General features: G+C 34.9%; 1 protein-coding gene across 1 annotated transcript in view; it reads right to left on the reverse strand.

The window, feature by feature from the left end:
- Positions 1–18,746, reverse strand: part of EEA1 (early endosome antigen 1) — a 132,689-nt gene that overhangs the window by 7,632 nt on the left and 106,311 nt on the right. Inside the window, exons 19-23 of the mRNA XM_049782801.1 lie at positions 11,238–11,568; positions 10,611–10,712; positions 9,131–9,325; positions 4,492–4,674; positions 619–804 (exon numbers count right to left, since the gene is read on the reverse strand). Of these exons, the coding sequence (XP_049638758.1) occupies positions 619–804; positions 4,492–4,674; positions 9,131–9,325; positions 10,611–10,712; positions 11,238–11,568 (997 nt within the window). The remainder of the gene's footprint in view (positions 1–618; positions 805–4,491; positions 4,675–9,130; positions 9,326–10,610; positions 10,713–11,237; positions 11,569–18,746) is intronic.

An 18,746-nucleotide genomic window follows, 5' to 3' on the forward strand; every position in this document is an offset into this window, starting at 1 on the left:
ACTTCAGGATAATATCTTATCAGCTGGATTATTTGATATAAACTATACGGCAAAATATTTCTGGAATCTTAATTTCTCTTTCATATAGAACTCTAATTGATTTTTAAATGTAATGTAATAAATACAATGCTTTCAACTTTATGCTTTAGCATAATTTATACAAAAAATACCCTTTATTCCCTCAAAACAAAAAACTGTTCCTAATTTTCAGAATTATTAAATGTTTAAGAATTGCAAGCTTATTAACAGGCCTGTACCCTTAGACCAGCACTGCTGAAAATGGTCCCCCTAACAATTAAAAAATACCTATTTTTATAACCTTATTTACACAGATCTAAAATGTAAGAAACAGATGAAGGAAACTACTTTTTTGAACACATGTAAGGGTATGGTATGAAAAACATTTTCCTGTAAGACTAAAAAAAGACAATAAAACTACAGATAGAATTAACAATAAAGTAGTAAAAAATAGTTCTTGATACTCACATTTCAGTTATCAAAAACATTTTCTTTTAGAACTGAAAGTTAAACTTAGTGAGCTATTAAAATAGAGGTGATGCCTAACGGGTCAGAGATTTTTCAACGGAAGAGGCTGAATTATGTCAGAAAATTGAATACCTTTTCTTCTTGAATATCTTGTAAAGCTTTACACTGTTCCTTCAACTGTTGGTCTTTCTTTGCTGAATCTTGTTCCAAAGTAGCCTTGGCACTCTTCAATTCTTGGATAAGTTTATTTTGATTTCCAATTTGATTTCTATTTGAAATCAAATCTTCCTGTGCTAGAGAAAGCTTTTCTTCTATAGACTTAACAAAAAATAATTTCCCCAAATTATTATCCATCATTTTAAAAATAAATTTCAACCAAAATATAACAGTTAAGAGAATTATACTGAAGAATAATTTATTCTGCTTTCATAAGATCACATAAATGAGAAAGAAATCTAGATGATCTATTTAGGCCTGAGGGAAAAATGTATAGATAAAATATTTAATAATTCTTAATTCAAATTTTCTAGAAATGATTATTTACTGGTTAAATAATACTATGAAGAAATATCAAACCAACAACAACCACAACAAATACACTGGAAACATATGAACAGTTAAAGACATGAAAAAAAATTAAAGGAATACATTTAAATGCTACATTTGGTTCACTTTTGTTTTGTATTATCTATGATATATATTGTTTAATTTTGGTTTTTGAGTTTTTTTTGTGTTTTTTTGTTTGTTTGTTTGTTTTTGGGCCACACCTTGTGACACTCAGGGGTTACTCCTGGTTATGCGCTCAAAAATCGTTCCTGGCTTGTGGACCATATGGTATACGGATATCAATCCGCAGTCCGTCCTACATTAGTTTGTACAAGGCAAACACCCTACTGCTTGCACCACTGCTCTGGCCCCTGATGTCCCTTGCTTGGCATGTTAAATAAGCAGGCCTTATTTTAATCCTGGGTGGGAGATGACCTCCCATCTATCAAACTGAACAAGAAAATAACAGACTAAAGATAACCAGACATCTTTAGGGCCAGAGAGATGGTAGAGGGTATTTACATTGCATATAGCCAACCAGGATTTAAACTCTGGCATCCCCTATGTTCTCCTGAGCCTACCAGAGGTGACCTCTGAGCTCTGCTGGGTATGGCCCTCAAACAAAGCTACCCAGACATCTTGAGATTTAGTTTCTGGAAAGATCATTACTCATCCTCCACTAATTTCCCATTAATATGCTAGGAAGTAGGGCTGGTAATTAACCGAGTACATAGTAACTGTTCTAAGGCACAGATACTCTGAAAAGCCGAAAATAGAAGAAAAGGAAGAATTTTTGATCTATTAGTTTTTGTTTTGAAGTGGACAAAGTAAACATGGGTGAAGGAAATGGCAGGAAGATTGCCTCTTGACTACAACTGATAAAAATGTTAGTGACAGTGCTGTGTGAATACCATATAGAAGCTGATGTCTTTATTCTGGAGCTAGAGTTCTACTTCAAAAAGAACAGAACAGAAGTCAGGAAGGATCACAGCTTCCTAAATTAATTTCTATTCCTACTTCTCTCAAAAACAAGAGAAATACAACCCACCAAATCTGAAACAATTTGAAGAAAACTGGAGTATTTTCTGAATAATCCAGCAGAGGGGGCTAATGCCATAGATCAGGCCCACTGAACTTCAATCTACAGATCTCTACACCCTGAGACCCTGGGCAGCCTTGGCAAGGTTGCCAAACTCTCCTCACCTGCACACAGAAGATCACATAGAACGGAAACAACAACAAAAAATTCCTGATAAATGACAATCATGTTCTATATGTTCTATATACTTCATTTCATGTTCTATATATTTTTATCTGTTCTATAAAAATAATTCTATAGATTTCATTTCATAAATTTTTCTAAAATATTTACTAAAAATTTTAACACCCTAAATAGTTCATATACTTCTCATTTAAAAAGTATTATTAGTACATATCCTGTTTCATATAATTTTTGTAAACCACCAATGAAAGCACTAGAAACCATAGATGGCTCTGAACCAGAAGACCTGAGGTCTAATCATGGCTCTATTATTGTGCAGCACTGGGCCAGGCTGTCTCCTCTTCTATAAAAAAAGTTGGGGACAGAGAGATCTATCCATATATTTATAAAACATACAATAATTATATCACTTCGTTTTGTTTTCCCTATATTTATATTGAATTATTCTTCCAATTGTAAAATTATTAGTACACAATTAATTTGGGGGCATAATAAAAATAGTTGTTGACTTCATGAAAAATAGTATGAAAAGTCCTATTACTGTGTCATGCATGTAAGTGAATAATGTATCGACATGAAAAGATTACGATTTTTCTAGGTCATTTATAATCAGTCTTAATTCTCATCTCTTCCAAAACCAATAATACCATTCAAATTCATTTACTTTCTTCATCCTTATTGCTACAACTAGTCAAAGTCACCATTATTTTGCCCTAAGACAACTGCAAAGTCTCCTCTTTAGCCTCTAAATTCAGCCACATTCTTCCACCATCGATCCCTTAAAGCTGCAACTGGTAATTGACCAAAAATCCAAATCTAAACAAATCCTTTCAGTGGCTATTCAGTTGTGATGTCCTCCATAAAAGCTTATAAGTAAAATATACACAGAATATAAAATGTTTGTTTATTTTAAAGAATCTTTTTTTTTTTTTTTGGGCCACACCCGGTGATGCTCAGGGATTACTACTGGCTATGTGATCAGAAGTCGCTCCTGGCTTGGGGGACCATATGGGACTCCGGGGGATCAAACCGTGGTCCGTCCAAGGCTAGCACAGGCAAGGCAGGCACCTTACCTCTAGCGCTACTGCCTGGCCCCTAAAGAATCTTTTTTAAGAATTTGAGTGAAACTATTTTTTGATAAGAGATCCAAAAGAGAGCTTATCATGTATCATGTAGTTCAATGGTAGTTTCTGCCTTAGCAGGCATAAAGCAAGGTTTCAACCCATGGTAGAGTGTATCTGGATCCTTAGCGATTGTGTCTGATTTCTGGCACATGTCAGTTAAGGGACTTAGAAGACCATGACACCTAGCGAGGTACCACTTCCAGTTAGCACTACCACCAAGTGTATAATCTCTTAGACATCACAATAACAACAAGAATAAAGAGGAGAAGAAGAGTTCAAAGAGAAGTACAAATACTTTTCACCTTGACAAAAACAAAACAATAACTAGATCTATAAGATTATAGATTACAAATATTCCATTATTTACTTTAGGGAACTAATATCGCTATATAAAAATAGATACTTTCTCTAATTAAATAATTTTGCCAAGGACAGTTTCTCATACCTGATTAGATAATTAATGCTAAGTTTATTTTGAGCTTTAATATTTCTAACTTCAATCAGGAGGCAATAAACTTTAGAGGTTGACAATTATATTAAACTAAAGTCATTATTTCCTAACAAGCAACAATGTTTTTCATTTGCATAAGCAGCTTAAGTTTAAAACTTCTTAGATGTTCTTAGATAATATCAGCACATCAAATTTAAAATGTTATAAATGTTTTATAATTTTTGTTTTTGTTTTGAGCCACATCTGGCAAAGCTCAGGAGATACTATACAAGTTTTACATTCAGGAATCACTCCTGGAGGAGTGAACCCAAGTCAGTCACATGCAAGGCAAGTGTCCTACCTGCTATACTATTTCTCTGACATCTGAAGCCTTTTAAAAACTATTATATAAAATCAGTAAGTCCTTAGAAAAGCTAAAATGTAGCCATTGTTATTTTCAAAATTACTTTATCATTGTTATTTTTTAAATGCCTATTCTCACATGTATTAGAATACAATTTAATTTTTTAAAACCAGGCTATTTAAACCTATGGTAATTTAGTAGAAAACAAATATGGGAGTCCACAAATAAAATATTATATTAGACATTTAGGTATGAATCATTTAATGAATGGCTAAAATCAATTTACTGAGATTTTGTGAGAGGATATAGTTTACTATACCTTAAGGTCTTGCCTTGTGGCTAACAGTTCAGATTCCTTCCCGTAGAAATCAGACTGAACCTGTTTCAGGTTTTCTTTAGTGTTTTCATAGGTGTTCATAAGTACTGCCAACTTCTCTTTCTCTGCTGCCAGTTCCTGCAAAACTTGTGTTGACTGCTGCTGCAGTTTCTTCTCAAGCTCTGTCTGAAACATACAATAACTATTTAAAACAGTGCATCTCCAAACTCTTTACATATGTGAAATAAAATCCACATAATCAAGAGGATTCGTGAGAATAAAATAAACTGATTTTATGCACTAGAACTAGTCTACCTTAGGAAAGAATAACTTGTCTTAGACTAAGAAAGATAAAGAATGTTAAAAATGCAACTCCCAATTTAAAAATTCTGAAAATCAATTAAATAAAAAAAAAAAAACTTCACTGAAAAACCCAGTTTCAAGGTTTCAGGAGACTGGAGCCAAGAACTATGATCTCTCTGATGGAGTATGCTGAGCTTGTTATTTCAAAAGATAACATAATTTCAGGTTGAACCAAAAGCAAACACATGAAAGTTAAAAGCCAGTACAAAAAACTACAAAGTATACATAAAATAAATAAAATAAAATAAAATGAAGTATACATAAAATAAAGTACAAAGTATACATATACTCCTTACATCTGAAAACGTTTTATATATTATTAATTTTACATATAATTAATTATTAAATAATAAAAGGAAATCATTTCAAAAGTCTAACCCCTCTAAATTTTCCTATAATCTTAAAATTCAAGAATAAATTATACACAAATTATGACAATTAAAATGGGTGAATGAATGCATAATAGAAAAAATAAGCATGCTTTTAAACTTTTAAATAAATGCATAACTTGGTGAAACCTGTTGAGGTCAACAGTGACCCACTTATTCTGAAACCAACTATTCATTCATGTCCTTGACTACATCTTTATTTGATTTCCTATGGATGAAATAATTGTCCCCTTCTCTAGAAACAACTCTTTAATCCGGTTACCAGGGCATCTTATATTTTAGGCTGGCATCCTGCCTCACTGGTCACTCCTTTTGAAAATCTATTACTAGCTCTTCTTCTTCTGTTAGATCTCTTTATGTTTAGATCACAGGGTTTATCTAGCCCTATATTCTATGACCACTCTCTCCAGGAAGACCTCCTTGATCTATCTCTAGTCAGAACATCTCTGACTGAACTCAACTCTTATAGTTAAGTACTCTGCTGACTTTTCTGCTTAAATGATTGACAGAATCCTATCTGTGAAACTCTTGATTCCAAATAGCAACCCCACTCCTCAAAATTGCTAGTTTTCCCAACAAATATGGCCAATGATCCAGTTATGAACTAATAATCTAGAGTGCCTCTTGATTCTCTTTCCATGATCTTTGACCATGTAATCTACCAGTAAGTTCTAATAGCACAAATTTCTAAACATAGTCCCAAACTGTTACTTTGAACATTTCAGTGCATATTAACATCATGTACTGCCTGGACTACTAGGTAGCTTTGATTCATATTTTCTAGATCAGATTATATCATTCCCTGCTCACAAGTTCCTGATCAATTTTCCTCAGAATAAGATATACAATTCTACTATCTCATAATCTATAACTTTGCAAGTACAAGCTGTAGTTCTTATTGCCTTCTCTGAGCTTATCTCATTAGTGTTCCTCTCTCCCACTATGCTTAATCTAAACTGATCTTCTGTTTTTAGAAAAATTCCATGTTTGTTTTAGCTTTCAGATCTTTCCCCATGGCCCTTGATTGGACAATCATATATTTCATGTGAAAATTTATAACTTCTTCAAAGAGGATTCTTTGTTCACCTAACCTTTAGTTTGATTCTATTCCCTTACTGATTTTCATAGCACCATCACCAGCTACTTCCCCTAAGAAAATGTAAGCATCGTGATTCCTGTGTAGCTATTCTCTCCAACACCTGGAATTTGTGCCATGGGCATAAAACCAGCATCTAGTAATATGTCTTGAATAAATAGGTAGCAATAAACTGAATGTGGAAAACCTGAGATTTGTATTATAGGCTGTGTTAGAACTAGAGAGACAGTATAAGGGTTAAGGGACTTGCCTTGCATGTGACTGACACAGGTTATTGTGTCAGCATATGGTCACCCTTCCTCAACAGACAAAGCACCACCAGAAAATATTGTGAGCAACAGGATGAGGTGTAAACCTGAATACTGCTAAGTGAGATGCAAAAAAACAACAAACAGATAAGCAAAAGCCTAGAAAAGAAAAGAATGAAGCCTGTGGCCGAAGAAATGGAAATATTAGCTCTAGGAGGCAGTGCTATTGACAGGGCTGATCCCCTTACACACTATCTGACAATATATCCCATCACTTCTTCTACAACTTCACTCTCTAGACATCATTTCATATTGAAGACTTTACTCTATTTTCTTTCTCCTCCTTTAGAATACTTTTCTTTATAACCTTTCTTTCACAAACTTAGTTTTTTATGCCATAGTTTAAAATTGCTTTAAAAAAATAAATCCAAAGCTTCAAAGAATACAGAAAGGCAATTTTTATCTTTAATAAGCAAATCAGTTTTTGTTCCAGAACAGGGTCATTCACATTTCTCTGTTCCTAAAAACCCTTAGTTCTTTAATATTGATATTAAAAATACCTTTAGTATTAAAAATTTAAGGTAGAAATAACTATACAGTATCTACTGTGTTCTAACTTCATTCAAATCTATAACCGTATCTCCCCAATTATCCACTAACTACATACTCTGTTACATTTTTATTATGACACATCTAAAGTTTGCAAATTGCTAATATTGTTTTCTCTCCTGAAGTTTCTAGTTTCCTTAATTTTTCTTTCAAAATTAGAAAACTAATTAAGAAGCCAGAGTGACAGTACAACGGTAGAGCATTTGCCTTGCACATGGCTGATCCAGGACAGACCTGGGTTTGATCCCTGCCATCCCTTATGGTCCCCTGAGTCAGGAGCAAATTCTAAGTACATAGTCAGGAGTAACCCCTTAGTGTCATCAGCAGGTGTGGCCCCAAAACAAAACAAAACAAAAAAATTAAAATGCTATTTCCTCCTAATAATTAATCAAGAATTCCATTAAGATCTGTTTTTTCTTAATATTTATGATTAAATTCAGTGTTGGTCTCCTTTATATATTATCGCTTTTGTTTGTTTTTGTTTTTCTGGGGGGCACACCCAGTGACGCTCAGGGGTTTCTTTTGGCTATGTGCTCAGAAATCACTCATGGCTTGGGGGACCATCTGGGGTGCTGGGAAAAGAACCATGCTCTATCCTAGATCAGCGTGTGCAAGGTAAACGCCCTACCGCTGGCACCACCACTCTGGCCCCATATTATAGCTTTTTAAAAAATCACTATATATGCATTTATCTAGATATATACTATTTATATACTCATTTATCTAGATATATACTTATGTATAAATATATAGATTATAAATAAATGTATAATATAATAATATAAATATAAATAAATATAACCTTATATCAAGATAAATGCATATATTTATATATAATTTTATAATATAATAATATAAATATAAATACATAAATATAACCTTATATCAAGATAAATGCATATATTTATATATAATTTTATAATATAATAATATAAATATAAATACATAAATATAACCTTATATCAAGATAAATGCATATATTTATATATAATTTTATAATATAATAATATAAATATAAATACATAAATATAACCTTATCTAGATAAATGCATATATTTATATACATATATATGTAGCTGTATATATACTTGCTTTTCCATTAAATTTTTGGGGCTGAAGAAATAGTACAGCATGTCAGGCACTGCCTTGCATATTGACAGAACTAAATTCAATCCCCAAAATCCAAACCCTACCAGGACTGATCACTGAGCTAAAAGTCAGGAGAAATAACGGTTTTAAAATAATATGTGCTTGTTTTGTTGTTTTTGTCGTTTCCTTGTTCTGGACCACAACTAGCAGTGCTCAGGGCTTACTCCTGGATCTGAGCTTATAAATCACTCGTGGCAGGGCCAGAGAGATAGCATTGGAGGTAGAGTGTTTGCCTTTCATGCAGAAGGATGGTGATTCAAATCCCGGCATCCCATATGGTCCCCCATGCCTGAGCGTAGAGCCAGGCATAACCCCTGAGAGCTGCCGGGTGAGACCCAAAAACCAAAAAAAAAAAAAAAAAAAAGTAAAAAAAAAAGAGGGCCATATAGTGTGCTGGGACCAAACTCATAATGGCAGAATGAAAGGCATTTTGTTCTTAATTTTTCCCTTAGTAAATATAATTTATTTTTAAAAAAATTTTAAATTTCAATACAAAAGTCATGTATACATTATTCTCTTAACATGTTATTGTACAAAATAGATTTATGGCCACTAGATAAATGACTAGAGCTAAAATTTTAAAAAATAGTTATTTCACTTGAATAAAAATAATTATCCTAGCTTCACAAATTATCATCACAAATCAGTCATATTAAATTAGAAACTTACACATTTAATCAGAAAAATTTTAAGCATACAAAATTTTTGTTATAATTTATCAATGCTAACTAAATTACCTTGACTGCAAACAAAGCCTTTTTATCAGAAAACAAGTATCATTTTACTACCTTCTGTGAAAGAACAGTCTTCATTTCTCCTTGCAGAGCTTCAATTTGCTTTTTCTTCTGTTCAGTCAACTGTTTGAGCTCATTTATGTTCCCTTGAAACTGTTGCTGTTCTTTTTCCTTTTGCTTTAAAGAATTCTGGGCCTCTATGATTTGACCTTGCACTAAACTGAGTTCCGACTTCAACTGATGAGAAATCTAAAAGAAAAGAAAATCTATTTACATTTATTTATTCTTTCAACAAACAATTACTGAGTACCTAGAATACACCAAGCAATGCACTAGGGTTAAACTACTGAGTCTTTTGATCACAAACATAGTATTAAACTAAAACGAACAAACAAAAACAAAAAAACTCATGTAACTTTTTATAACTGACATAAGTCACTATCAGATCACATGCTAGATCAATCATCATTAAATTTACTTAATAAACATATATCAGAACTCAAAACCTATTTCAGCATTCACTAGTATAAAAATAAGAATATCAGTTAATACATTTTAATACATACAGTTAATACATACAGTTAAGAATATCTGTTAATACATTTTAAAAATACTACTTAGCCTATTAGCCACAATTGGACAAAAAGCTCCATATCAATTATAAGACTAATTTCTGACAAAATGATTAGTGTCAAATTATAATATAGAAGTTATCCCATTTACAGGTATAGGCATAATTTTGCTATCATCTTGTATTATCATCTATAAAGATGTATTTTTGTTCAAATATGTATCACATTTTTAAGTCATATTTAGCTGAGGTGAAAGAACTATAACTATTCTTGCTCTTAGAATATCTTACTTTTATGTGTTTTTTTTTTGTTTTTGTTTTGAGAGGAGAGCCACACACAGCATGATCAGGGGCTACTCATAGCTTGGTGCTTAGAGTCTACTCTTTGTGATACTCAAAGGACTACATGGTGCTTGTTATCAAACATATCATTACTAATAATGCCTCAGGAAAGAAAGTTCTTGGGGCTGCAGTGGTGGCGCAATCATGTGCCTTGCGTGGGGTATCCTAGAATGGACCACAGTTCCATCCCCCAGTATCCCATATGTTCCCCCAAACGAGGAACAATTTCTGAGTGCATAGCCAGGAGTAACCCCTGAGTATCACTGGGTGTGGCCGAAAAAACAAAAAAAGAGAGAAAGTTCTCAAAAGGTCATTTACATGAAAATGTATTAAGCTATTCTTTTAACCATATTTTCTAATCTAGATTATCAAATTATAACTCTAAAATTAGTTGATATTATTTTGGATTTTTATTGACTATAGTTTCACTTATTTGGGGTATTTTATTGTAAACCAATTTAAAGCTTTTTAGTGGTAAATGAAACACAAATGGTAATTTTAAACTATGGTCTAATACATTATAGAGAACTAATCTTCATTTCAATTAAGTTTAAGTTTAAAACTTTTAAAGAAACATAAATATGATAATGCTTTACATATTCAGTTTTACAAAAAGCTTACCTCTTTTTCTTTTTCAAGTGACTTTTCCAGTTCATTCTGAACCTTACGTGTGCTCTCTGTTTGTACTTGAAGTTGAGACTTTAATTCTTTACACGTTTTTTCCTAAATAAATGGAAACTACATTATGCATAAAATATTTATAGTGAGTTTAAGAAGTTTGGTATATAAATTTAGTATGTACACAAAAAAAATAAACTCTAGACTCACTGATAGGTTAAGATGGGATGAAATCATACATTCCAATTATTAAAAAAACAAACAAATAGAGCAATACATAGGAGTAAGAACTAAATGTTTTGAGCTAAAACAATAGTAAAGATAAATAATGTTAGATATTTTTTTTCTTGTTGAGCCTCACGAAACTCAATATAATTCTAGTCATTTTTTATGAAAGCGAAAAACATTCAACTACTAACTATATTCTCTGTGGAAAGATCCTTGAAGACAAACATGTTCAAGATTTTCCCAAATGTAGCATCATACCAGCAATATTGAAAGAATATTATATATCACTGCAGATATCCAGGGACTTTTAGGATAAATAATCAATATAAAGTTAGATAGGAAATAGATATATTTCATATAAAATTATTACTATATTTAAGACATTAAATGTATACAACTAACCAAATCTAATATAGCAGATTTTCCTTTCTGATTTTCCTTTTCAAATTCACTTTGGGCATTTTTCAAAGAATCAGAAACTTTTGACAATTTCTCTTTTGCTGTAGAAAGCTCAGTCATAAGATTTTCTTTCTCCATCTTAACCTTTTGTAGTTCTGTTACTGCTGTTTGAATTTTGTTGTTCAGTTCTTTGTGTTGTGTCTTTGCAGCTTGACTTGAATTTTCAAATTCTTGTTTAAGAATTATTTTTTCTTCCTCAGATTTTGAAAGCATTTCCTTAGTATTTTCAAGGGCTTCAGATTTTTTCTGTAGATCCAACTTTGTACTGGATACTCTAAATATTAACAAAATATAAAAACCAATACATTTAAAATGGATATTTTATTATTGAGAATAAATAAAGTACTACTCAGTTTTAAAACTTTTCTGTATGGTTCAGAAGTGGAATAATAAATTAGTGACATAAAATCATACAACTGAATAAAAGCTGTGGGGTATATGGATTCATTTAACAGATGTAGATCAAGTCAAGGCCATCTGTTTCCTGCCTTATCACAGTAGACCCTTTCTAATGAAGACTAACAAAACTATACATATCTCAGTCTGAAATACAAAAAAAAATTGGGGAGACGGAGTGATACCACAGTGGTAGGACATTTGCCTTGTACGCAGCTGATCCAGGTCAGGCCTCGGTTTATCCCATATGGTCCTCCGAGCCTGTCAGGAGCAATTTCTGAGCACATATCCAGCAGTAACCCCTAAGCTCCTCCAGATGTGAGCCCAAAATAAACAAAATATAATGAGCTCTGAAACTTCATTTTGTCAATCCTCAAAAAACATAGATAAATTTGTCTTCCTGGAAAATATCTAATATGGGCCAGAGAGATAGCACAGCAGTAGGGTGTTTGCCTTGCATGCAGCCAATCCAGGGCAGTTGGTGGTACAAATCCTGGCATCCCATATGGTCCCCCAAGCCTGCCACTGAGCACAGAGCCAGGAGTAACCCCTGAGTTCCACCGGGTGTGACCCAAAAACAAAGCAAAACAAAAAATCTAATATGTACAAAAGGTCTTATATTTCAAATGTTTAAGTTAACACAAAAATATACAATTAATAATTTCAAAACATTTTTTTTCAAAAAGATAAAATAAGGTTTACTTTGATCATAGGGCCTAGAATTATATGTGCAATGATTTCTGCTTAATATAAACTTTCTTTTTTTTTTTTTTTTTTTTTTTTTTTTTTTTTTTTTTTTGTGGTTTTTTTTGGGTCACACCCGGCAGTGCTCAGGGGTTATTTCTGGCTCCAGGCTCAGAAATTGCTCCTGGCAGGCACAGGGGACCATATGGGGCGCCGGGATTCGAACCGATGACCTCCTGCATGAAAGGCAAACGCCTTACCTCCACGCTATCTCTCCGGCCCCAATATAAACTTTCTATACCTGCAAAAGACAATGAACTATAACTTTAGTAAAATTAAACTTCAAACTTGTTTTCATAAAAAAATAAAATTATGCATGTTATATATAATTTGTATGAAAAAACACATATTCACTAAGGATAATTTTTCTAGAGAAAATATATATGGAAAGTGCCATAATTTCCGGCACATAAGACGACTGGGTATATAAGACGACCCCCTAGTTTTCCTGTCAAAATATAGGGTTTTGGGGGCCAGAGAGATAGCATGGAGGTAAGGCGTTTGCCTTTCATGCAGGAGGGTGGTTCGAATCCTGGCATCCCATATGGTCTCCTGTGCCTGCCAGGGTCGATTTTCTGAGCAGGGAGCCAGCAGTAACCCCTGAGTGCTGCCAGGAAGTCTTGTTTTCAAAAAAATACAAAAAACATACATATAAAATATAGGGTTTGGGCTATATTCGCCATATAAGACTACCTCTCTTTTAATGCACACCAAAAGGAAATTAAAAAACATAAGAGAAAAAAAAGTAGAAACCTCAAAGGTTACCAGTATATGTTTAATAAAGCTAGACTTTGGAATGCCAACAATCATTTACATTTGTAATTTGTAGTGAGTGACTGTGATTTTTTTTTTTTAATTGTGATCTACATTGAGAGAAGGGAAAGGGGCTCCTCCAAGAGCAGCTGGCTGGGGTGCAGTGATTAATAGGACGGCTAGAAGGAGATAGAGTGCCTCCACTGTGTCCCATAAAAGATGAACAGTGGACTGAGCATCGGAAATACCCAGTGGCTGGCTGAAATGCGGCGATCAGTAACTCAGCTCCTCTGTGTGACCTGAAAGATGAATCAAGGCAAGCAAAGGACTGAGTGAAGACTCCTAGCAGCTGGATGGGATGTGGCAGCTAGATGGTAAGAGGAGGGCAGATCACTCCTACCTGACGCTGGAGTAAGTTTCAGTATGCCGTATACCATAGTATAAGACTTTTAAGTTTTTCATGGGTTAAAGAGTCATACACGCCGGAAAATATGGTAATACTGTTTCTAGTATTCACAGTATTTTTTTTTTTTTTTTTTTTTTTTTTGGTTTTTGGGCCACACCCGGTGACGCTCAGGGGTTACTCCTGGCTATGCGCTCAGAAGTCGCTCCTGGCTTGGGGGACCATATGGAACCGCGGTCCGTCTCCTAGGCTAGCGCAGGTAAGGCAGGCACCTTACCTCCAGCGCCACCGCCCGGCCCCATATTCACAGTATTTTAACACATTGATGCTGACACTGCATTTTGTATTAATTCTTGACCAAGTATGAACCACCAGCAGTATGAATATAAACATGTTAAGTATATTGTTTTATCACTATTACATAAAAAATATACTAAGGGGAAATTATTAAAAGATGAACTGGTAATATATTTAAGTTAGGAATTAGTACAATATCAAAACTACCTGGATCTTTTAAAATTTCAACAGCAAAAATCATATACTTTTTAAAAAAATATCTTTATTATAATTATAAACATATTTGTAGCTGTGCAACCTTCCCCCCACCAATGCCCCCAGCTCCCTACTGCCCACCCCTTGCCTGTATTTGAGATAGGCATTCTACATGATAGTTGTTAGTGTAGTTATTTCTCTAATTGCACTCACCACTCTTTGTGGTAAGCTAATATTGTGGGCCGATCCTTCCAGACCTCATCTCTATTGTCTCTGTGTATTATTAAAATAATGACTTTTATTTTTCTTAAAATCCATATATGAATGAGACTATTCTATATCTATCTTTCTCCTTCTGACTTATTTCACTCAGCATAATAGTTTCCATATCCATCCATGTATGGGGAAATTTCATGATTTCATTTTTCTGACAGCTGTATAGTATTCCATTATGTATATGTACTACAGTTTCTTTAGCCATTCATCTGTTGTTGGGCATCTGGACTGTTTCTGAATTCTGGCTATTGTAAATAACACTTCAGTAAGTATAGGTTTGCAGAAGGCATTTTTATATGTGTTTTTGTGTTCCTAGGTATATTCCTAGGAGTGGTATAGCTGGATCATAAGGGAGCTCAACATCCAGTTGTATGAGGAATCTCAATAATGTTTTTCATAAATTCAGGACTAGACAGCATTCCCACCAGCAGTGAACGAGAGTTCCTTTCTATCCATATCCCTGCCAGCACTGACTTTTCTTGTTCTTTGTGATGTGTGCTAGTCTCTGTGGCCTAGATGATACCACATTGTTGTTTTCATTTGCATCTCCCTGAGTAGTGATGTGGAGTATTTTTTCATGTGCCTTTTGGCCATTTGTAGTTCTTCTTTGAGGATGTCTCTATTGCTTCTCCCCATTTTTAATGGGGTTAGATGTTTTTTCCTTGTTAAGTTCTGTCAGTACCTTGTATATCTTAGATATTAGCCTCTTGTTTCATGGGCATTGGGTGAATAGTTTCTCTCATTGTGGGTGACCATTGTGTCCTAGTAACTATTTCCTTTGAGGTGCAGAAACTTCTCAGCTTAATATAGTCCAATTTGTTTATGTCCACTTCCACTTGTTTGAAGAGAGAGGTTTCCTCCATGAAGATTCCTTTAGTCTCAGTGTCAAGCAATGTTTTACCTACATGTTGTTTTATATACATTATGGTTTCAGGTCTGAGATCAAGCTCTTTAATCCATTTGGATTTCACCTTTGTGCATGGTGTTAGATGGAAGTCTAAGTTTGTTTTTTGCATGTGGCTAACCAGCTGTCCCAACATCACTATTAAAGAGGCTCTCCTTGCTCCATTTTGCATTTCCTGCACCTTCATCAAAGACTAATTGACTGTATGTCTGAGGAATATTCTCTGAATACTCAAGACTATTCCATTGATCGGAAGGTCTGCCTTTATTCCAATATCATGCTGTTTTAATGACTATTACTTTGTAATACAATTTAAAGTTGGGGAAAGTGATGCCTAACATCTTCTTTTTTCCTAAGGGTTGCTCTAGCTATTCATGGGTGTTTATTGTTCCAGATGAATTACAGGAGTGTTTGATCCACTTTTTGATGAATGTCATGGGTATCCTTGTGCATTAAATCTATAAAATGCTTTAGGGAGTAATGCCATTTTAATGATATTAATCCTTCCCATCCATGAACAGGTAATGTCTCTTCATTTCCTTGTGTCTTACTTTATTTCTTGAAGCAGTCTTTTGTAGTTTTCCTTGTATAGGTCCTTCACCTCTTTAGTTAAGTTGACTGCAAGGTATTAGAGTTTGAGTGGCACTAATGTGAATGGGATTGTTTTTTTGTTTTGTTTTGTTTTGTTTTGTTTTGTTTTTGTTTTTGTTTTGGGGCCACACCCGGTGGTGCTCAGGGGTTACTCCTGGCTGTCTGCTAAGAAATAGCTCCTGGCAGGCACGGGGGACCATATGGGACACCGGGATTCGAACCAACCACCTTTGGTCCTGGATTGGCTGCTTGCAAGGCAAACGCCACTGTGCTATCTCTCTGGGCCCGGGATTGTTTTTTTAATGTCCATTTCTTTTCTATTATTATTTGCGTATAAGAAGGCCATTGATTTTTGCATGTTAATTTTGCATCCTGCCACTTTGCTATATGAATCTATTGTTTCTAGAAGCATTTTTGGTTGTCTTTAGAATTTTCTAAATATAGAAGCATGTCATCTGCAAACAGTGAGAGCTTGATTTCTTCCTTTACTATCTGGATGCCCTTGATATCTTTTTCTTGCCTCATTACTACTACAAGTACTTCCAGTACTATATTGAATGGGACTGGAGCAATGATGCTAGCTGTAAAGCATCTGCCTTGCCTGGGCTAGCCTAGGATGGAACATGGTTCAATCCCTGGCAGCCCATATGGTCCCCCAAGCCAGGAGCGATTTCTGAGCACATAGTTAGGAGTAACCACTGAGCATCACTGGGTGTAGCCGAAAAACCAAAAAAAAAAAAAATCTGATGACTTTTGTGTCTGAAGAAGAGTTCATGGATGATCCAAAGCTCACATCAACATCTAGGGCAAACAAGACTGACAATTAATGATACCTGGTATTTGTTGGGTTACACCTTATTTTACCCAAAACAAAGATCATCCCTGGATTCTTTGTATGTTTGTTTACAACTTGGATTTACCCCAAAACAGAGATTGTCTTACTTGTAAACCTGGATGGGTTTACTGCCTCACCCAGAGATGGTCTCTTTACTCAATAAAAGTAATGGTTTTGGCAGGCAGAGAGCTCTCCGTACAAGGTAGAATACTGCCAGAGTACACGTGTTTCACCCTCAACCTGGTTTGGATTATTTCATGCGCACCCTGATTCAGACTCATTCACCTGGGCTTGGAGATACGATGGGGTGATTTTACAGGTATTAAAAGGAAGATGGCCCAATTCAACATATTATGGCATCCCAAAACACTGCTCAAATTCAGTATAGACTTTTCACAGTAGGAACTGCCCAATCCCCATCATCTTTCAGAGCTGCAGGAAAGCAGCATTGAAGCATATGGGAAATATCTGAATGAGTTGAACTAACAACAGGAAAGTTCATCTCTAGCTTGGTGGCAGAGGCTTATCTAAACAATAACTATATGACACCCTAGTTTCATATCCCTCAGATTTATGGATTTTTGGCCTACAACTAAATATTATGCATGTAATACAAATACCTCAGAAGCTATGATGATGATGTTCACTGAACTGCTGCTATTTGATACAAGTGACCATAAGTACCAGAAATTCCCAGGCTTGCTAGATTTGAATTGATGATATCTCCCAGCAACTATGAAACTTGGGCCAGAGTCAAAGCCAACTACGGCTCAGCACTAAACAGGGCACAAGGCATTGGGGTCTCCCAACAGCAATCCAAACTCACAGGTCTCAGTTCTGAAAATGTTTGTTCCTGATCATTGGTCAGGCCAGATCATGCATTGCCAATTCTAGCCTCCAATGACACCAAGTATTGTAATTAATCAAGGAAATTCAACTGTTTCAATGGATAGGGACAAAACTCAGCAAAGTCTTCAAACACATAGATTTCTAAACTACCTGAGGAGGATGGATTCTGATCTCTGTGGCAACCAGGTGAGTGAGCCCAGACAAGAGTGGCCAGGAGAAATAAAGGACTATTGACCAGCAGCAGTAGAAGTGACTGAGGGCTTTGGGAAGAGTATGAGCTAAAAGAGGCACATTTTTGAGCTGAACTAAGATGAGTGAACCAAGACAAAACCCACTTTGCTCAGCAGCTGTACATTTCTTCTAGGGGCGCATGCCCACAACACATAAAAAACAGCACCACACCACAAAGGCCACAGTGGGAAAGCAATACAGAACCCCACCACAGCTTGTGATTGAAGATGCTAGATCTGAAGATTCAACCAACATCAGCCACCTATCTAACCTCTTTGATCAGGACTTTAGTGAGGAAATGTTAAGTCTGCTCAAATAACTGAAAGAAATATGAAACAGACAGCCCATAAGACTCAATAGGAATGAGAAAACTTCTAAAAGAAATATCAGGATAAAAAAAATGTAAGTGAAATAAAAACCTCACTGAAAAGCTGTTGGATTACTGGTCCTAACTTAATCAATATTCATACTCCACACTAGGGTGTGATCTGGTAATGGGATTATTTGATTATTCCCTACTTGGTATTCCTCTCCCACCCTAGGGTGTGGCCTGGTTCTTGTCAATAAAAGCAGGGGTCTGAAGAAGGCAGGCACTCATTTTTCTGTCTTCTTCCACTAAGCTGTGTTCCTTCTTAGGAGCAGAAAGCTTATGTGGTTGAATTTCATTTTCTGGACCAATTCTTGTATATTTTCACTCTATTGATTATTTCCTGCATCAACATTTGCTTCTACACCTGCATCTCACCAGATCCTCATTCTGGAGCCCTCGGTTCCACTAGCAGAAAGCCTCAGAAGCAGAGTAACAGCTGCTGTGAGCTGGGAGATGATCTGCATAGCACCTCCATTCAGAGGAAGAAATTATAAAAAAAAATTATAATAAATGATGAGAAGATGTAAAGTATCCTCAACAGACAACAATAGAACCTTGGGATAAATTTGGAACAACACTAAGAAATTACCAGAGCTGAAGAATGCTCA

The sequence above is a fragment of the Suncus etruscus genome, chromosome 11 (genome assembly GCF_024139225.1).
Source record: "Suncus etruscus isolate mSunEtr1 chromosome 11, mSunEtr1.pri.cur, whole genome shotgun sequence".
NCBI lineage: Eukaryota > Metazoa > Chordata > Mammalia > Eulipotyphla > Soricidae > Suncus > Suncus etruscus.